The sequence below is a fragment of the Pseudonaja textilis genome, chromosome 3 (genome assembly GCF_049901715.1).
Source record: "Pseudonaja textilis isolate UNSWEBS1 chromosome 3, rPseTex1.2, whole genome shotgun sequence".
In the NCBI taxonomy this organism is placed as follows: Eukaryota; Metazoa; Chordata; class Lepidosauria; order Squamata; family Elapidae; genus Pseudonaja; species Pseudonaja textilis.
This window is the reverse complement of record NC_141992.1, coordinates 91,070,782-91,093,909: the sequence shown is the minus strand read 5'-3', so window position 1 is coordinate 91,093,909 and position 23,128 is coordinate 91,070,782. Positions and strand designations below refer to the sequence as shown.

General features: G+C 33.8%; 1 protein-coding gene across 1 annotated transcript in view; it reads left to right on the top strand.

The window, feature by feature from the left end:
* Positions 1–21,733, top strand: part of CDC73 (cell division cycle 73) — a 107,702-nt gene extending 85,969 nt beyond the window's left edge. Inside the window, exons 14-17 of the mRNA XM_026703223.2 lie at positions 14,340–14,501; positions 14,830–14,930; positions 18,342–18,483; positions 20,160–21,733. Of these exons, the coding sequence (XP_026559008.1) occupies positions 14,340–14,501; positions 14,830–14,930; positions 18,342–18,483; positions 20,160–20,196 (442 nt within the window). The 3' untranslated portion in view covers positions 20,197–21,733. The remainder of the gene's footprint in view (positions 1–14,339; positions 14,502–14,829; positions 14,931–18,341; positions 18,484–20,159) is intronic.
* Positions 21,734–23,128: the final 1,395 nt, after the last annotated feature.

Below are 23,128 nucleotides of genomic sequence, written 5' to 3'. Positions count from 1 at the left end.
ACTTGCAGCATTCCTAAATTGGAGGCCTTATTTGTGGTCCACTCATGCCCTTGTAATCTCCAGTTTAGATTATTGCAACATATTGTACATGGGGTTTCCCTTAAGGACATTCAGAACCTTCAGCTGGTGCAGACGTGTGAGCAATTAATGGTGTCAGTTTTTCAGCATATGCAGTACACTGCACCATCAGCTTCAATGGCTTCCAGTGTGCTTCTTGGTAGAAGTCAAGGTGCTGATAAAGGTTTTCGTGGCTTGGCACTGGGCTACTTACAGGACTGTCTCTCCTTGTTTATAACCATTTCCTCCAGTCTGGCAGGAGGGGTTCCTTAGCTGGTGGATACTATCCGCTAAGGAACTTCAGCTGGTGATGCCCTGCACCAGGACCTTTTCTGTCATGGTACCCGCCCTATAAACATCATTTCACCTGAGATTAAGTCAGCCTCCACTGTTCTAGTATTTTGCAAGGCCCTGGAAATCTGGTCCAAGCCTGTGGCCCCAGGAGTGTAATAGAATTCATCCTTTGACTTTCTTGATATTTATGAAGTTTGGCTGCTATTTTTTTCTCCCAATCTATATTATCTGTTGTATTGTTTTTATTTTATTGTAAGCCACCCACAGTCACTCATGAGAGACAAATAATCAGTACATAAATGCAAATGAAGTAGATGCCATTTTATAACAACTGTTTTTATTGTATATGAAAAGTGCATATCAACAAAACAAATAAAGAAATGCACTCAAAATTGAACAAAAATAAGGGTTTATTTTTGAAGACAATTGTTCTCTTGGGCAGCGGTCACCAACCGGTGGGCCATGAGAAAATTTTGGTGGGCCAAATCTCACCGCCCCCCAAAGCAATTAATCCAGGCTGTGCAGAAACACAAGGCTGCACAACCCACATGGTCCGCGGGAACCTTTCCCGCCCACTCATTCCTTACCCGGCAAACTTGCCTGCTAAATTTCTATTTTTCCTTTTTCCAACCATCATTTGTCCTGCTGTGCCAGGAGATTTAGATTAGCTAGGAAGCATGAAATGGTTGGATTTCTTGCTTCTTTAGATCTTCGGTTTTCCTTTTAAGCACAGCTGAACCTCCCTTAGGATTGAAGGTTCTATTATTCAATGCAGACTCATGGCAAGCAAATTTGAGAGTCTGAGCTAGCCAATGGCAGATAGATCACTGAATGATTCTGAATGATTCTGTGAGCGATTCAATCCGCCTGCCTGCTTTGCCTGATTTTGGGTAAAAGTTGATCTTTTTTTATAAAAAAATTCAATATTTACATACATGGTGTGTTGTGAGTTAATTTTGTGAGCTTGCTTGCAAGCAAATTTTATGTGACAGACTGAGCTAGCCGATGGTACATAGATAGATCACTGAATGATTCTGTGAGCAACTCAATCTGCCTGCCTGCTTTGTCTGCTTTTGGGTAAAAGTTTCTTTTTTTAAAAAAATAAAAAATTCAATATTTACATACATGCTGTGTTGTGAGTTAATTTTGCGAGTTTGCCTGCTAGCAAATTTTATGAGTTTGCTTGCAAGCAAATTTTATGTGACAGACTGAGCTAGCCAATGGCAGATAGATAGATCTCTGAATGAATCTGTGATTGACTCGATTTGCCTGCCTGCTTTGCCTGATTTTGGGTAAAAGTTGCTCTTTTTATATAAAAAATTCAATATTTATATAAATATTTATAATATTTACATACAAGCCATGCCCAGCCAGTCACATGACCACCAAGCCACACCCACAAATTAGGCTATGCCCATAGAATCGATTAGTGGTCCCTGGGATTTAAAATTGTGAGCTTTTTGCACTCTGAGGTCCAAAAGGTGACCTTGGTGACCCCTGCTCTAGGGTGTTTTGTTCTTGGACATTCAGTTTACTTTGTTTCCTGGCTGCACTAGCTTTTCTATGTATAGCAGATAGTTCCCCATATTAAGCATGGGAGCCATTAGATTTGAACTGATTTTTCCTTATTTTTTCAAAGAACATGCTATGCATATTTAACCATTATTAATAAACCATGCAAGTCCAGCACTGAAGTAGTGTACGTGATGGACATTCATAAGACTCTAAAAACCAAATATGTAGCATTCCAGTATTGAATATAGTTAGGTCTTCATTCTTACCTGCTTTACCGGCAATATGCAAATGTTTTCAGCCTAAATCATCTCAGTAAACTAATGATAAATCCAACAACACCAATAAGTACTGCATATGTCCTGTACTGATGCACTATAATTTTCAGATCTAAATTATAATGTGATGTGCCAAAACATTATATTGGCTGACCTATGGAATTGTGAATGTAAAATGGAAGGAGGTGTACAAGTTGACTGCCTTGAGTTTTGGAGGACAAGCAAGATATTAATTTAATGTTGACAATGTGGTGTAACAGTCCATATTTATTGTTACAATGCCACTTTATAGATAAATCTCCCATACTGAATGCCAACACATTAATTAAAAGAAAAACGACAACTATCCTTTTACCTTTTCAATTGCAACAGTGACCAGTGACCTTGCCTAAATTGTAATGGCTTGAAGCTCTAATTAGCTGGTATGGGGAAATTCTGACTTTGTAAAAACAGGAATTATAATCAAACTAAATAACCTTTCCTCAGTACAGATGTATCCTGCATCTGTTATTCCTTATCTGTGCTTCAGAAGTCATATATAATCAGAATAGTGAAGGTGTTCTCTGGTCCTAACCCCCCAAAAAAAAAAATCACCCAAAACTTGAGATTGGTATTTTTTTCCAGTTTTGGGGCATTTCTCTGTCAAGATTTCCAGGTTTTTAAAACACATTTCTAAATTTAATTTTAAGAGAAGAATAGATATATCCAGGCACCATCATTTAGATAATTGTTCTCAAATAGTATAGTCTAGCAGTCTGCATAAAATAAATGGTAATGAAGTACTGCCCGGTGTCATTTTATAATTAGTACTGTATTTTCTGTACCACATCATTTTTTTTCTATTTGTGCTTTATTCTATTGATTTAAAAGATGAGCAGCAGAATTGTTGGTTTATCAGTAAAAAAAAAACCTTTAAAACATTCTATCTTAAAATTGTAGGATATGAAAGTTCTACAGGAAGCTTAAATATACTTCATTATATATTTTTCTTTTATCTGGGTATTTGCCTAATACCTTGGTAACAAATATGGGTTTGAATTTTAGTTGCAGGAGAGTATGGGACAGGGCAGAATGAATTGTTAAGGAAAATCAGCAGTGGAAAAGTGTTAAAATACTTGTCTTTGCAGCTTTTCTACTGTAAATCACTCCCTCTCATTATTGTTTTGCCTCAATATAGAGGGAGTTGGACCATTGTCTCCATGATTAGTTTGATAACAGTAAAGTAATACATCATATTTTGCTTTTATGATGTTTTTCAATATGTATAACACATATTGGCTGTTGGCAAGTAAGCAAAGATCAAGTAGAATTTACCGCTGATCTTTTTTCTACTTCATTTTTGACACCTCATGAAGCTGTATTGATTATCTACTATTAAAACTGTTCCTCTACCATCCTATAAGTACCATATTTTGCCATTAAAGGTTTGAGATATTGAGGAATCTTACTCTGTTGTAAGAGAAGCTGGTGTGCAGTATAATCATGATTGATAATCTGTTCAAGTAATTTTCATTCATTTAGATAACTCCACATTCTGTTTTGTTGTGGATCCAACTTCACTTCCTAGTCTCTGTTGCTTTTTTCCATTTCATTCCTATATATACGTACCTATTGTGTATATCTGCCAAAGAAGGATTAAAGGAAGAAATGACAGTGATTCATTAAAAGCATTAAATGTTTGATTGGATAATTATTGGATCTTCACAGTAGGACATCAAAAAGGAAACAAGAATTATGAAAACTTCTATCAGGGGGTATACTGTCAGGATTAGGAATGAAGTACAGACTCCAAGAAGATATCAAGAACCAAGATAAAAAGTACTTAGAATTCAATAAACAGAGGAAACTTCACACTGTACTGGCGGAAAAAGGGGGGGGGGTATATACATTAGGGAAGAAATAGAAGCAAAGCAAATTTATGCAGACATCAAAGGAAGAATATTAATATTAGAAATAAAGATAGGACAAAGACAGATGCTACTAGTAAATATTTACGCACCTAATAAAAACCAAAAAGAATTCTACAAAAACTCAGTGAAAAAATTGTTGAGATAGGTCAAAAAGATATATGTATAGTTGGAGACTATAATGGAATAGTAGAGACTACAAAAGACTATGTTTGCGATAATAAGAAATTTAAAAAAGGAATATACTACCACAAACACTCTTTGATGATGGAGGAATTGAATCTGACCTATGGAGAACATTAAATACCTCAGAACAAAAATTTACATTTTGAACCCATATAAATCATACTCAAGGATTGACATGGTATGGACAAATATAGATTTAGGTAAAGAAATAGAGAAAATTGAAATTCCCCCAAACATCTGGGCTGACCATAATCCCATTAAAGTAAGTTGGAAAGGCCAGAAAAAGAAAAGAAAAAGATGGACACTGAACCCCTGTATACTATTAGAAGAAGAATATATTCAAAAAATCTCAAATGAATTAACACTGTTTTTCAATATAAACAAAAAACAACATACATCATTACAAATCCTATGGGATACGATGAAAGCATCCACCAGTGGGGTAACAATATCCTACATGGCAAAAAGGAACAAGGAGAAATGGGGGCAATAAAACACATTACAATTAGAAATAGGAGACTAGAAAAATAAATGCAAAAAAATCCGGGGAGCGATCAAATTAAAGAACTGAATTTGGCCAACACAAATTAAATCTATTACAACAGGAAGACATTGCAAGAGATCTTAAATTTATGAAGCAAAATTATTTTGAAAATGCAGATAAGCCAGGGAGATGGCTGGCCTATAAATTGAAAAAAGAAAAAAGAATAATATACCAGCTTCAAGATGAATTAGGAATATTACAAAATAACGAAAAAGAAGAAAGGATTGCTCTAAAATACTTTGAAGATCTTTATAGTCAAAAATTAATAGCAACAGAGAAAATAGACCAGCATTTTCAAAAAGATAGCATGTCAATAATTGAGGAAGAAACAAGGAATGTATTAAATAGAGAAATTACATTAATAGAATTGAGGGAAGTGATCCAAAAACAAAAGGCAAATAAAACCCTAGGGACAGATGGTTTACTAGGAGAATTATATCAAAAATTAGGGGAATCATTGGAACCGGTACTACTGGAGGTACGCAACAAGGCTTTGTTAACTGCAAAAATAGCTGAATCATGGAGGGAATGATATATTACCTTGATTTTGAAAGAAGGTATCAATGTTAATCAAATCAAAAATTTTAGACCAATTTCACTTTTGAATGCCAACTACAAAATTTTTATGAGTATCATGGCAGGAACAATGAAGATTTTAAATGAAATTATACATAATGATCAAAATTGTTGCTGTATAGGCAAATAAGAGATAATATCAGAATAGTAATGAACATATTATAATATTATGAAATGTACCCAGGAAAACAAGTGGCTCTTGTTTTTCTGGATGCCCAAAAAGCATTCAATAATTTAAATTGGGAATTCATGATACATCAGATTAGGGAAATGAAATTTGGAGATAGATTTGAAAAATTAGTAGAAACAGTTTATTCTTCCCAAAAGGCTAATGTCATAATAAACGGAGATACAACCAAGACATTTAGAATAACAAAAGGAGTTTGCCAGGGATGCCCATTGTCACCTCTGCTCTTTATTTTGACACTAGAGACATTATTAATAAAAATTAGGAAAAACTCAGGAATACAAGGAACAAAAATTTAAAAAGAGAGGAGTATAAATTACAAGCATTCGTGGATGATTTGTTTTTTTTTTAAATTGAGTCATTAGAATCAGGTCCAATTCTGATAAAGGAATTAGAGAAATATGGAGAGGTCTTAGGACTCACAATTAATAGGGATAAAACTAAAATGTTAGTGGAAAATATAATACCTAAAAAGAAGAAGGAGTTAAGAAGAAAGTGTAATGGGACTACAAATTACAAAAACAAATTAAATACCTAGGAATATGCTTAACAGCAAAATGTTCCTCAATAAAAGAAGACAATTATATGAAATTACTTAATCAAATTAAAAAGGATTTGGAAAAATGGGTAACTTTACAATTACCATTATTAGGCCGAATAGCAACTATTGAAATGAATGTTTTGCCAAAGCTTTTATACTTATTTAAGCAACCTCAATAAAATTAGATAAGAAATTTTTTAGAGAATTAAACAGAACAATTACTAAATTTGTTTGGGTAAGTAAGAAACTTTACTGTGAGTAAAGTTAAAGGATTTATAGAATAGCAAGAGAAGAGGTGGCCTTGGGCTCCCAGATTGAGAATTATACCATAAGGCAGCAATACTTGTATGGATATGAGATTGGATCAATCTAAGAAATAAAAGAATATTAACAATAGAGGGGCATGACTTACAAAGAGGGTGGCATGCCTTCCTGTGGGATAAAGAAAACAAACTGTATCTATACTTTTATAGACATAGAATAAGAGACGTGCTGATACAATCATGGAGACAAATAATAAATAAATATTATCTGAAAATTCCAAACTGGATATCCCCCTTGGAAGCGGTAGTCCGCTCCAATATAACGGAAATTAAGAAAAGGGCCAGGTACATAGAAATTTTAGACAAACAAGGGAATCTAAAGAGTAGGCAGGAATTGGAAGGACAGGGAATAAAACTGAACTGGTGGACTTATATGCAAATACAAACAAGATATAAAAAAGACAGTGAGGAATTTGGAATAGACAATGAATTACAAAAATAAAATTATTATCTAAAATATATAAACACTTATTAGAATGAGATGGAGCAGAGGAGATTGTAGAAGGATCAATGATTGCATGGGGATGAAATTTTGGACATACTATTGATTTAGAACAGTGGGAAAAGATTTGCAATACGAATTATAAAGTAACAAAATTGGCGGCTTACAAGGAAAAACAATACAAAATGTTCTATTGTTGGTATATGGCGCATTCATGATTGGCTAAGATCTACCCAAATCTAAAACCAAATTGCTGGAAGTGTGGACATCAACAAAGTACCTTCTTTCATTCTTGGTGGTCATGCCCTGAAGTGAAGAAATATTGGAAAGTGATGTGGTTAGAGGAGATAATTGAAAATAAAATTGATTTCGTCCCAGAACTATTTCTCTTAGGAATAATTAAAAGAAACTAGAACAGGAAGATAAAATATCGTATGTTACATGTAATAACAGCAGCTAGAATTTCCTATGTACCGTACTGGAAGAAAAGCGCCAAAGGTTTAATAATTAAAAAAATCTTCGAGTTCATGGAAATGGACAAATTAACTATGGAACTAAAACGAAAAGTTGACATGGAATACAATGCAATATGGGAAACATGGTATATCTGGATTGACAATTGACATAAGAATAGAAAATGTAAATGATGTATATAATTGTTATGAGGGTATGGAAGTAGTATGTATTGAACAATTGGATAGAATGTATATATATTGTCAGAGTATTGTTCAATTAGTAATGGTATTATGTATAAATGGAAAAACCCAATAAAGTGTTGTGCGGGGGAAGGAATGAAGTATAGAATGAAGTTAGAATGTTGAAAACAGAATTTTGAGCCTTCAATTATTAGTAAGCTAGTGAAGGATAAGTCTTTTTAAACGATTTGAATTGTTTCTTGCTGGGCTTTTTATAATTAATTCCCATTCACCAACGAACTCCTTTCTTATGTCTTGTTTGTTTATGTTCAGTCTTTCTTCTACTGCTTTTCCAGACTCACCAGCAATTTTTTACTAAGATTTAAAAGAGCTTGTGAGCTGCTACTCCATATTAAAAAAAATCTAGTGTAAATCTATTTTAGCTGATCCATAAACTTTATTAGAGACACTGAATATTTTTGGAGTGTACTATCAAGGTTTCTTGAGGCATATATTTTCTGAGGCCTTAGACATGCACACAAATACATGTGTTCACTTATGGTTAAAATTCTGGTATAGGTTAAAACATACTAAAATTTGATCAAAAAGAATACAAAGCAGTGTCATTTATCAAATGAAACCATCATATTTCTTCAATCAGTTATTTAAAAAACTGCTTACTATGTCTGCCTAAACTGCATGCAGTTCAGAAGGAAAATGGTGCTGTCTTTTATGGAGAAATAAATGGGTTCTTCATTAAATCTGTGGAGCAATTAGTTAATGATTAATTTGATATAAATATTGAAAAGACATGTATATGCAAATAGCTTTTATTATATTGAAAGCCTAATTATCTCCATATATCTCCATACACTTTTGGTATCTTGTCTAAAAAGAAATTATAGTTCATCACAGCACAAATGTTATAGTACCCATCTCCTATCTGTGCTTAAAAAAATCAAAAGTGGTTTAAAGTTTCGCTTCAAGTCTTAATTCCCTTCCAAAACACATCTTTCCTCCTTTCCATTGATAGCATCCCTTGTGGAATTCTAGTATTATTGTTGAATAGCAATATATTCTACAAATAGTCCTCAATTTATGACCACAGTTGGGACCAGAATTTCTATTGCTAATCAAGGTAGTCAGTAAGTGTGTCACACCCTTTTTGCCATGGTTGATAAGTGAATCATTAAGTCAGTCATACAGTCATTAAACAAATCCAGTTTTCCCCATGAACTTTGCTTGTTGGAAGCAGTTTCTCACTGTCGAATTGAATTAGAATGGATGACTTTCTCTTTAAAAGGGTTTGCCAACTTCTCTGATTCTCACACTGAAAACTGATAGCAAAAGTTTGAAATAATGGGGTTTAAGATGGGATTGAAGGATATGAGGAAAAGTAGTAGTAATATTTTATTGGATTATATGTTAAGCTGTATAAATTTGCTAATAAAAAATAAATTCCTGATTTTATAGGTAGGATTCTTGATTTTATAGGAAGGAGCACCTTGTAGTTATGCGTAGTTTTAGGATATAAACTTGAATTGAAATAATTGTTTAAAAACTAATTACAATCAGTAGGCATAATTTTGATTATTGTAAAGATAAAGTTTGAGAAAATTTACATGGGAAATAGAGAAATGTAAAGTTAAAACAGGGTTACTTGGTTGTTGACATTCTCTGTCTAAATAAATTCACATTTGGTTGTTTTATGCTTGATAAATTGATCTTCACAATCATTTGTGTTACATACCCAGCAAGCAACCAGAAATAGAAGAGATAAAGTGGATTGGTGCTGAAAACTTTTTTTCAATATAAATAAATTATAAAAGCAAAATTAATAAAACATGAAACCACTTGCTGAACTCTCAGTTGCTATTTCTCCATTATTTGCACACAGAAGAATTTCAGTTGCATTGCCCTGGAAATACTAAGATATCTTGAAGGTGATTAGAAAAGGAAGACTTAAAAACAGATAAGAGATTTCTTCTCATATGATGGCATGTTTCTCCCTAAATATAAATATATATTAAAATGATATTTCAACATTTTAGGTTTTTTTTTCCTATTTCAGTAGCATGATTTTATTTGCATTATACTAGTCTATCAAAAACTATTTTATTTATTTTATATTGAAAAGGCTTGGAAGTCTAGAGTGTGTGGTTTTCTTATTTTAACTTTATATTTGTTTGGAAACATCAGCAGACCACAAACATTAGCTTATACTGATAAATTCAATTTCTTTAGTTAAACTGATGGAAATTTACAGGGCATTTAGTTATGATTACATTAGTATTGACTGTCTCTAAGGAGAAGCTATTCTCAAAAGCAAACAAATGCAATAAATTTCATTGTTTAAATATAGTGTTTAATCATTAGCATTGTTGCGCTTATAAATATATATTTAAAGGTTTGGCAGTAGAAGGTTGTCTTTTTCACCATAGCACACATATAATTAATATTTATATTAATAAACATCTTAGTAGAATCATATTCTTTCAAACTCCATAATCCATATTCTTAGGTAATAGGTCTGTGTCTTGTTACAGTAGTGTTGATATTTTCTTCTAGTCCAACTTTAAACAAATTTCATGAACAAATTAAATGTCCAAATTAGGAAAAAAATTACTATACGTCAACCCATTAGTACTATTCTGGCCACCATGGATGATATTAAAGTTGAATATTTTAAAATAAATTAATACATTTGTTAGAAATTGATTTTAATTTGAGAGACATTGAGCAGAATCTGCTGCTAAACTGAACTTAATATTAGCACCCTAAAACAGTGATCATTGCTGGGCTGCCTAACTTTCCTTTTCCTTAGTCGAAACAGTGTCGTGTGCCATCTTAAAAGACTTCATGACATAAGATTTATTAAACCAAGTCTTTTATATTATTATTTTTATTTTATTGATTTTTTTATCACATAAGCCCACACAAAAATCATCACAATGATATAATCCCCAATTATAACCTCAAAAAAGGCAACTATGGTCTTATAGATCACGATCTCTCATCCCTTGATTGGCAATCTCTATTCACTGGATGCAATTCTGTTGAAGACCATTACAACATATTTTTACTTGAAGTCGAAAGAGTCATCAAACTGTATGTACCAATAACAACTCCCCCCAAAAAAAAAAAAGATTACTCATAACAATAAAGAAACTTCAATCCAAAAAGAGATCACTCTGGAGGAAAAACAAATCTGGTCATGTTGCCAACTTCAAAAGCCGATACAAAAATTTATGCTACCAGATAAAGACTGAATGCACCAATTATCACATTAAACAAGAGGAAAACCTACGCACCAATTCCACCCGCACTTTTTACAATTTTGTAAACAACAAACTAAAAGACTCAAGGTCCATCCCACCCCTGATAGGACCTAATGGTAAAGACTGCAATGATGTCACCATTAAAGCCAACTTCTTTAACACATTCTTTGGCTCAGTATTTGTAAACAGCAATGGATCATGCCCAGTATTTCCTAGCCAAACCACAGACAACAATGATCTAATACATATCGATTTTACAGAAGACAATGTTGAAAAAGCACTATGCAATCTAAAACCATTTCTATCTATTGGACCGGACGGATTATGTGCCTACTTCTTAAAAAAGCTATCCACTGCCATTGCAGAACCTCTAAGCATAATCTTTGAAAAATATTTCAGGACCAGCTCCTTGCCTAACCTATGGTCACAAGCCACGGTCATCCCCATCTTCAAAAAGGGAGACCCCAGCCTAGTTGAAAATTACAGACCAATCTCCTTATACTGCATCACCTGGAATCAATTATTAACTAATCCATTATCCTCCACTTAGAGACAAACAACCTAATCTCTAATAAACAATTTGGTTTCAGAAAAAACCTATCCTGTAATCTGCAACTCTTACACTGCAAATACATATGGACTACACAACTTGATCAGGGCAAAACAATAGATGCAATCTACATAGACTTCTGTAAAGCCTTTGATTCAGTAGTACACGACAAACTACTCCTAAAACTAAAATCTTATGGTATCTCTGGACAACTTCATAACTGGATAGAAGCATTCCTGTCAAACAGACAACAAATGGTCAAAATTGGGAGCGTCCTATCAAATTCTGTACCTGTCAATAGTGGTGTCCCCCAAGGCAGTGTTCTAGGACCAACTCTTTTCATACTCTACATAAATGACCTCTGTGATCATATCAAGAGCAACTGCGTTCTCTTCACTGATGATGTAAAGCTGTTTAATACCACAGACAATACTGCTACCCTTCAAAAAGATCTTGTATGTATCAGAATGGTCAAACAAATGGCAACTTCAGATTTCAACAAATAAATGCTCTGTCTTACATATTGGCAAAAAAAATCAGTAAATAAAATACAAGCTGAATAGTCAAGACCTTGTTGATGATCCAAGCTCTGTAAAGGACCTTGGAATACTCATCTCTAATGATCTAAGTGCTAAGCTCTAATGTTACTAGTGCCACTGTAACTATATAGCAAAAAAGGCATTAAGAGTTGTTAACCTAATCCTACGTAGCTTTTTCTCTGGTAATATCACACTACTAACTAGAGCATACAAAACATTTGCCAGACCAATACTCGAATACAGCTCATCAGTCTGGAACCCAGATTACGTACCTGATAGTAGCACAGTTGAGAAAGTCCAGAAATATTTCACAAGAAGAGTTCTCCACTCCTCTACTCATTGTAGAATACCTTATGCAACCAGACTTGAAATTCTAGACCTAGAAAACCTTGAATTACACCGTCTTTGATCTGATCTAAGTATGGTATATAAAATCATACATTGCAATGTCCTACCTGTCAATGAATACATCAGCTTCAGCCATAACAACACAGGAGCACACAATAGATACAAACTCAAGGTTAATCGCACCAAACTTGATTGCAGGAAATACGACTTCAGCAACAGAGTGGTCAATGTCTGGAATACTTTACCTGACTCTGTGGTTTCTTCCCCAAACCCCAAAAACTTTAACCTTAGACTGTCTACTATTGACCTCACCCCTTTCCTAAGAGGTCTGTAGGGGGTGTACATAAGCACACCAACGTGCCTACCGTCCCTGTCCTATTGTGTTTTATTTTTCTTATATGTACCCATTTCATGTATTCATAACTATGTATATACTTATACCTATTATCTTGTAAGTGATTGACAAATTAAAATAAATAAATAAAAACATTTCTTAGTAATAAACATTGTGTTGTCTGGGTATGTCTTTTTCTTAACAATACAAATTATATTCTTAGTCTCCACCCCTTTTTTCCAACCATTGGTAAAATAAATTCCATGTTTGATAATATTCTGCATCCTCTTTCTGTTTAATTTTCAATGTCAATCCATTTCTGCATAATCTAGTATCTTTTTGACTATTCATCTCGTGGTATATCTTCATTTTTCCAATATTGTGTGAAAATAATCGTCGCTGCTGTTTATATTAAATACATACTGTATTTTTTGCACTATAACATGCTCCAGACTATAAGACGGACCTAGCTTTTTGGGAAGAGAACAAAAACCCAAAAAAATCTGCCTCTGCCTCCGAACAATTTGCCTCTTTGCAGCAAACAGCCTGGTCAGCTTCAGAACAGACTGATTTAGCATGAGCAGCTGATTGGCGATTGGATCAGCCAATCAGCTGTTCCGGGCTGCAGGGATTGCCACTGCTTCCTATTGCTGCCTCCGTGTGCCCTGTTTTTGGCCTCTGCATGGCCTCTCCGTGTGTCCTGTTTTCGGCCTCCGTGTACCCCTTTTTTGGCTAATTCCTGGCAGTGGCAATCTGGCAGCAACCGTTGTCACTTGGAATGGGCTGAAAATGGGACATACGGAGGCCGAAAATAGGATGCATGGAAATCACCAATCAGCTGCTCGTGCTAAAGCAGGCTATGTTGAAGCTGACCAGGCTGTTTACTGCAAGGAAGCAAATTTCTGGGAGGCAGAGGCTGAAGGATGGTGGCCAGTGGGTGGGTGAGGCTTTGACAACATTTGCTTTATATGGCACACAGACATTTCCACCCACTTTTTTAGGGGGACCGCATCTTATAGTGCGAAAAATTTCTTATGAAGTTTTTCTGATATTATACCTAATAGAAACAATTCGGGTTTAAAATTTGCATGATAGATGTACATGTAAACCAAGTCTTATTAGCATCCAGATTTAGCTTGATAAAATTAGTCTACAATAAAGGTAGTCCTCAATTTAAAAAGCACAATTGGGAATTTCCATTGCTAAGCAAGGTGATTATTAAGTGAATTGCACCTGGTTTTATAAACTTTTGTGCCACAATTGTTAAGTGAATCACTGCAATTGTTAGGTAAATCATCCTAGTGTTGTGCAAATCTGGCTTGTCAGAAGGTGGCTAGGAAGGCTGCAAATGGCAATCACATGATCTTGGGACCCTGCAACCATCATAAATACATACCCATTGCCAAGAATCCAAATTATGATCATGGAACCATGGAGATACTCTATGGCTGTATGGCTGTAAGTGCGAGGACCAGTTGTAAGCCAGGTTTTTTTTTGAGTACTGTTGTAACTTTGAATAGTTACTAAACGAATGGTCACAAATTGAAGACTATCTGTTTAGTTTCTTCATCGTTTATGCTCCAGGAGACTTAACATATCTACTTGTAGATAATTGAAATGATGTTACTTGATTTGTTCAATACTGATCAAGGAATATTTAAAAAAGAAATCAGAAAGTCATTTTTATAGTCCAGTACAATACACCTCCTGAATTGTTTCCATAGTAGATACTCGCTTATTTTTACTTTGACTATATAAAGTCAGTACCAGTCTACAGTATTAATTCTTTCACCACCTCTACTTTTAAGGTTTGTACCATCTGATGAAAAGAAAAAGCAAGGCTGTCAGCGAGAGAATGAAACTTTAATACAAAGAAGGAAAGACCAAATGCAGCCTGGTGGAACTACAGTCAGTGTTACAGTGCCATATCGTGTAGTTGATCAGCCTCTTAAACTCATGCCTCAAGATTGGTAAGAGAGAGTGTTTTGTTGCAATTGGTATTGCTTTTCTCAACCAAATCTAAAATCAATATAGTTATAAATAATGTATTTTTAGTCATTATCCTGAATATTTTACTTTTGATACAGAGCCATCTGCTACCTCCTTACATGCATAATTTGTTCAAAGTTACGATGGTGCGGAAAGGTCATTTGCAATCAGTCCTAACATATATAACCATCACAGCACCCCTGTGGTCACTGTGGTCATTCTCAGCTAATTGAGAGCTCTTAATCCATTATTGAACTTTTTGTGACTGAAATCTGAGTGTTTCTCTCTCTTTTTATATGTATATTTTAGGGATCGTGTTGTGGCTGTGTTTGTCCAAGGTCCTGCCTGGCAATTCAAGGGCTGGCCATGGTTACTACCTGATGGATCACCTGTTGATATTTTTGCAAAAAGTAAGGTTTTACTTAGATGTATTTTATGCACTGTATTCATTCATAAATTATCTTTGTTATGTCTTGATCTTAAAGTCTGGTGGCACTATCAAAGCTGTTGTGGTCTCATTAAAGATTCAGTTAGTTAGCAAACCCAGCTTGCTGTCCAGCTTCTATTAATTTTTTTATTGTGTTTATATTATATTTTTCTTCTATGAGTACAAGGAAATATACATAACACTCCTTTAAAAAAAATACTGTGAGGTAAATTGGGCTCAGAGAGACTAACTGGCCAAGAGCCATCTGGGAAGCGTCTATGGCTGACCCTAAATTTTAACCTAGCTATTGAATACAATAGAACCAGTCAGATTGAGAATTGAGAAGTCAGGTTAAGAACTGAAAAAGAACCAAGATGTAATTGATCTCTGTGACGTCTTCCCATTGTGTTACCATAAAGCAAGTAGTCATCCTTAGAAAACAGGAAGACAGAGAAGGTTGAAATAATAATAATGTAAATATTATCTCCAAACCAATTCTTGCTGCTAGAAATGTGTAGCTCTTGACCTTCAAAAATGAAATCAAATGTTAGCAAAGGTAAACAGCTTCTTTCTAATATGAAGACTAACAGGGTTTTAAAGCATGTTTACCTATATTAAATTACAAAATTTATTGTAGACTGGCATCTTTAAAAAATAAGAAAAAGAAGAAGCAGCAATCATTGAAAAAAGCAATCCCCTGAAAGATGAACCAAAGCAATGGAGATCTGAAACAAAATTTCTTCAATGAAATACCTAAAAGAGACAAACAGAAGAACCCCAACAGTAGATGGCCAAAGAATTATACAGTAGATAGAAAAGGTGCATGTGCAATCATGAAGAACCCCTACTCTATATCAGTGATGAAAAAATTATCAAATCTAACCTTGAGGCTGTATTCAGGTTTTCTGTCAATAACTAATCTATGTTTTTTAACCCAACAGTTGACATTCTTCTTAATTATAATAGATTTTGTTCATATTTGTTCACAAAATGCCAGTCTCTACCTTGTGACCTGCCTTCTGCTTTATTCTTCAGGGTCATTTTAAACTCAATTACAGTATCAAAGGGCATCCTGAATCCCAACAGCTTTCTTAGTTCTCTGTAAAATCTTCTATTTGCCCCAGGAAACATGATTTAAACATAAATTATAAATTCTTAACTGTGAAAATATGCTCTTAAAGTCTTTTAACTTCACAAGGATTACAGAGAGATGCAAGAAGTCTAAATGTATTGTACAACTCTTTCATTAGATTTCATCTGCAGTATCTCACATCAGCTTTTATGCTTGCCAAAATCTTATCCTAGGCCATAGGTCTGCAAAGTTTGATCTTTAATCCTTCTATTTGTGGACTGCATTGTGTGCTCCTATAAAAATAATTTACTTTATCTCATCAGTTCACAGATGTTTATGAGGAAGTTAATATTTGGAGTGGAAACTTTTATATTTTGGCATTTTAACCAACATAAATGTTTTATTTGAATGCCATTTTAAAGGTCTAGTCACAATCACATGTTAATGCAAGCCTATTGAACTTGAAGATCACTTTTTGTGGACAGATTCTTATTCACAAAACTTTCCCTACTGAGAATATCAGTTTGATATTCATAAATTTATTTGTTAGGTGCATACTTTCTTAGTTTAGATATAGGTAATATACTTTAAGTATATTTAATGTACTTCCTTTCTAAAGGAAAATTGGTGTCTAGAATATGAGATTAAACTTCTTTTTAAAAAAATGCTAAGAATATTCTTAATATATAACGTTGATATACCACTTTTCCTATATTTGCTACCAGATGTTATGCTCTTAGGTGTGTATGTGTGTGTGTGTGTATGTATACACACGTACACTATATATAATCAAATATTTTATCTTGATGATTTGAATATCCAATTCACAGGTAATACACTCTAGGGAGTCTTGCCATTTAATACATTTTTCCATGTGGGTAGGATCCATCTTACAAATGTGGATTGGAACCAGTGTTTGAATATCAATTGTGGGAGCTTTCTAAGCGCAATACTACTTAGAACATTCCCATTATTGGAAGGAGGAAGCTGGCAATCTTTGGCTATTTTTTCCTCCACCTTTGGATTATAACCATAGTATTCAAATATTATTCATATGTTTCCTGATCGACATTGCTGCTTTCTGTACCATCAGTTCTTCATTGGTTATATAAGAATGTGAAATGTAGCCATGTAAATTAGGAGTCTATATACTGTTGATGTATATTAGTGTTAGGTTTTTTTCCCTTAGATTTTTATCCTGCCAGATGCTCAAGGTTGCATTCATAGTATGTATCCCCAAATTTTCATCAAAACAATCCTATGACACATGTTGAGCTGAGAGCTCAAAGTCAGTTAATAAATTTGCATAGCTGAGGGTAGACTTCATCCTTGTTCCTCCTGCTCTTAGTTGCTAAACTACCAAGGGAAACAAAGGAATTGATCGTGTAATTGATAATTAATGAAACTGAAGAAATTACATGATACTTTTTGGGGATGGTTTTCTATAGGATTTAATATTAAATAATATTTTGACTTTTAACATAAATCTAAAGGGTATAGAGGAAGGAATATGTTTGGAAGCAGCAGAGGCACACAACCTCTGATTATGTTTGAGTCATCAGTTAATTATTCGGTTAATATTATTCAGTTAATAAAACAGTTCAGAATTTGATTAACTAAAATGTTGTCCCCAATTGGGCAAGTGATGTTAGGTAACTTCTACTTTAGGTAAGAATCTCAACTGTCTGTAACAAATTCCATGATAAAAGACAGTCCAAAAAACAAAGGAATACTGCTTTATGAAAAGATGAAATAAAAATAAGCCCCACTAATAATCCTGTAAGAAGCAAACAGAGAATTCTAAAAACCCAGATGTAGGAATTGGAGTTGGGACTATTTCACAAAAGAGTTGAAATCCTTGGAAGGGCCTTTTGTTTTATTTTTAATCTGTAGAGACAAATTTAATTAATTTCTCGTCAGAAATGAATGGCTTGACCAGTAAGCTTAAGGTATGTTGCATATCTCCAGTCTTATTCCCCTGTGGCACTCTTTGTATAATGCTGGCCTTTGGAACAATTCATTTGTGTGAAAAGCTATTCCTCTGTGGGCTGTAATGAACATCTAGATTCAAGTGAAATGGAAGTGAGAATGCTTCTACCCTCACAGACATTGAGATAGTCAGAAATTTCCTTGTTACATAAATGGAACTTCTATTCAAATCTTGTTGCATTCTCAAATGACATCAGAACAGTCTCCCATAGCAGTAGCTTAGACAATATTCTTTCCCCTAGGTTCTATTTTCTCTGTCATAATTCTTCAAAATGTATTTGGGTTTGGGAAATTATTGGTTCATTTTTCTGCCTTCTCTCTCATTTTATATAGTTAAAGCCTTTCATCTTAAGTATGATGAGGTTCGTCTAGATCCAAATGTCCAGAAATGGGATGTAACACTTTTAGAACTCAGTTATCATAAACGGCACTTGGACAGACCAGTGTTCCTGCGATTCTGGGAAACATTGGACAGGTAAATATCCATCTGAAAGGGAAAGCTACAACTGTATTGTTATCTAAAGATCAGGAATCACTGTACAGATAAAAAAAATCTTTATAAACTATATATTTTGTACAAAAACTGTGTTTTATTGCAACCCAGATTCATAATGGAGTCAGGTGACTTTATACATTTATAAAATAAAAATGACATATTGGATTTTGGAATCTGATATAAATTTAAATTATATAAATTATTATATATTTAATGTAATACAGTATATTAACCTCCCAGAGTCATTTTGCAGAGCGAGATGGGTGATGTACCAATGTAATAAAGAAATAAATGTCAATATTTTTGAATATTTTATAACTTCTAATACTCCACTTTAAATGTTTTTGTTCTTGTTTTTATGTTATTTGCAATACCTGTTATGAATTTATTCACTATATGTGTATACATTTCATAAATAAACTAGTATAGCATAAGGACTGCTTTAGGATGCTGTATGCTTTATCAGGTTAGTTTCACATGCATTACATTGAGTTACTATTTTTAAAAATAGTGGATCTGGAAAAAAAAATTCATCTCCATCATATACCAGATCCCAAATATACTCTATATACAAAACTCTGCTAGGTTTTTTTTCCCTTAATATACAAATTTTCATATTAAAAATAAATATACACTTACACTTAGCAGTCTATGTTATCTAAGTTTCACTAGTTTTGGAAAACAATACTAGCTCCCCGTCCCTTTCCAAAAATAATTTTAGTCCACAGAGTCCCAGCCTATCAGTATCTCTTCTTTAATGAATTTGTTTAGCCATTAAGATTGGTTTCAGAAAGGTGTAAGTTGAATTTTCTATTTTAGAATACTGTTTTTTGATGTCCCTAACTAGAGACCCATGTGTAATTTCATTTAAGTGAAAAATGGAAACATTGTTTTTGTGCTCGGTAATTGTGGTTGAACTTTAGTTTATTAACCACTTTAAGATTTTTGATTGAAGAATTACAATTGACCTCTAGTTTAATAGTCGCTTTGAGATTTTTGGATGAAAAACTGTACAAATATTATTAAATAAATAGATCTATTAAACTACTACTCCAGTTCATCTTATCTGCCCTCTTTATCATTGTTTTCAAACCACCGGTAAAAATAATAGAAGTTATGCAGTTACATGGAAATCGATAATAAATTTGTTTGGAAATAAAAGTCTTCTGTTGTAGAAAGTTCAACAAAGCATTTCTAAACAATATGCTAAGAAGCAAGTAGAATGATTCTTTTTTCTTCTCTTCAATTGTGTCTGATTCTTAGAGACTGCTTGGATGAGTCCCTGCAATTTTCTGGGCAAGGTTTTTCAGAAGCGGTTTCCTTGTTTTCTTAGAGAAAGTGACTGGTACTAGGTCACCCAACTATATCTAAGAATGGAAGTTATATTAGAACTTATGCTCTTTTGGCTTCTAGCCAAATTGACCTTAGCCACTATGCTAAACTGGTTTTTAGGATGGATGATACCTAAATGTAATTATAATTCTTCTTCCCTCTCACAAATGGATATATACTTCCTTGATTTTACCTTTTTAATTGAATTGTTGTATTTTGAATTGTATATATCATTTTTACCTTTTAAGAATTCATGCCTTAATTTGCAAATTTATGTAGGTAGCAGCTCTGGTAATATGGGTTCTCTCCCCTTTATGTTGCAGGTATATGGTCAAGCATAAATCCCACTTGAGATTCTGAATTCTAGACTGCCATTTCATTTTGAAAACTATTGTGATCCAGAAAGGAAAAAAAAATCCTGTCAGCATTTGTGAAGAACATTATTACAGATAAAGAAGAAGTCATAATTCAACCTTTTATAAAACATTGTTGGATCACCACGTTACAATGAAAGGCCAACAGTTCTTCTCTATAACAAGCAAGGGATTTTGCTTAAAACTATTTTTTAATAACATACGCCTTTTAGCCTGCAATTCAAATTGTATATTTTGATAGCAGCCATTTCTTTCCCATTTTGTTAAATTAGCAAACTTTTTACAATTACTTTTTTGTTCAATAGAATATAGGTTGATTTTCATGGAAAGTTATAAACTTATGTGTGTATGTATATATAGAAATAGAGATGGATGTTCTAAATAAGCATAGTTCTTGGTTCTTTGATTTATTGTTTCATTCGTGAAAAACTTTTTGTTTTGATTGGTATTATAGCCTAAAGAACTCTAGGAACTGAGCTAAGTGAAGATTGCTTTAGCTTAATCAGATTGTCAACCTGTATATGTATTGTATATTCTTTCTGTCTTTGAAAAAAGGGAGGGAAAAAACCTTTTCTTTTCTTATAATAATTTACCAAAACTGTAAAAAGAGTCATTATGAATACATTTGAAATGCAACATTTTCCATGCAAATATTTCCTTTAAAATTGTGTTGTCTTATGACCAGCATATTGAAGTATATTTGAAATGCTGTATACAGAACTATATTATATTTGGGGCAACTGGGATTTTTAAAAATCAGAATTGGCAAAATCTATTCTCCTAATCCCAGTAGTTAAATGTGGTTTTTACCATTGATATTACTATATTATTTTCACTACATGAGAACCAGACTTGACTCCATAGAAGGAGCACATTTTACTGTATACCAATCATTATCAACTTGTTTTTTTCCAGACTTAGCACTGGTATAAAAAGGAGATGCAGCAGGAACTTTCCTTCTCGGGTTGAAAATCTGATTATAAGGCAGGATCCTGCTCAGTGTAATATCTCAATAGCTGGGAAAATGTAGATTCTCACCCGTTACAATAATGACTGCTCAGCATTTCCATTTAAAAAAATTAATAACCAAAGAACGTGTTTTACTTGATCAAAAAAGGAGCACAAGAAAGCAAGGAAGTGTTATTTCTGTGTGTTTGTATTTTATAATATAGTTGCTGAATGCTGCATACCAGTGCACAGACAGAATTAGCCTAATTATTTTGACCTGGAATTTGGGGGAATGAAATAATCTGGGGGTGCTGAATCCAGAACCATGTTTTTTTTTTAATGCTGAGCATTTGACTAAAGTAAAATATTCTATATATCCTTCTTTAGTTTTGCTTTAGATCATTCTCTAACTGGTTTATCATGTAACATTTCCTAATGGAATGTGAACTTTTTAAAGTTTCTCCTAATGATTTTTAGGATACTTTGAATTCTTTTCATATTTATTTCTGGTACAATGAGACTGTGATTTCAATTTTATTGTAGTTACGGCAAGAATAAAAGTTTTCAGCTTTTCAGGAAGGTTTTTCTGTTACGAGAATACACAGTAATAGTATTTTTGAAAGAAAATCACTACAAAACTAGGTAGGTGTACTAAACAGGGATGCAACATGTCTTCAAAATAAAAAGGGGTTTCAGAAATCAAATTTAATATTGAATTTTCCAGCACTTTCATTTAGCACTATGAAGAACTAAAATTGTTCTTACCTTTAAATGTTGGAGTACAATAAAAATAGTTGTTTTACATAGTAAAGTTTATACAAATGTAGAAACAACTACAATGTGATGGTTTTAACATTTTATACAACTGTAATTTGAAAAACTGTCACTCCTGTGGATAGAAATCCAAAAGACCATAGTTTAAAGATGTTATTTTTCAGAGTGCTATTGGAGCTTAACATATGAAGTAGTGTGTTACTTCATTGGAAAGGCAGATCCATCTAAGAATCACTTCTACTTCTACAGCTTGTGATCAGAATGAATAGGGTAAACCGTACATATACATGAGTCATTTAAACTCATTGTTTTTGAGAAAGAAGTGGCAGCTATAACTCCTAAGACCCTATGCAAAACTACTCAAGTGCAAAGTCCTGTTTCATATAATACAAGCTGTAATACGCACATAGGAATCAGTATTGGAAGATGAGGTGATAGCATAGTTCAATTAATTATTGTATCTAGAAAGAGATATTATAATTCAGCCTTGATCTGATTCTGAAAGCTAGAAACCTTTATACAGTATGAATTTCTTAAGAGAAGTCCGACTACTCCTAGTCAGAAACTGAATGCTGCAGTGGATGAACCCTTAATTTAATACAGCAGAACCAGGGGTGGGATACGAAAGGGTTAACTACCGGTTCGGGATTTACAAGCTTCCCTGCCCGCTGTGAGCCGCGTGCCTATAAATCATTATAAATCGTTATAAATCGTCATTAGCACGCTGCCTGCCGAGAAGCAGCCTTTGAAACAGCCCTCTTTTCTTGTTTTTTTAACTGCAGCTGTGCCTCATTTGGCAGCTGAAGTTGAAAAATCAGGAAATAAAGATCAGGTAAGAGCCCGGGAGGGTGGGTGAGCAAAAACATCAGCAGACATAGAACCAGTTCTTTGTCTGCTGCTCTTCAGAGCTACTGGTTCTACAGAGATGGACAGAACTGATAGAAACACCTCTCAGCAGGACCATAAATAGATAGCAAATAAATGTCTGCATGTGCACAGTAAAGGGCTTTTTCTCCTAATATGAACCATGATGGGAGAAGCCTGCTTACAACTGAATTTGCTAATAGACCCCCATTTAAGAGTTGTGTTACTTTTTCCTATTATTTCAGTTAGTATGGGACAGATAGCTGATTCAGATCAGGCTATCGTCTTATCCATTCCTTCTTTAGTTTCTTTTGAGAATGAGTGATAGCCTT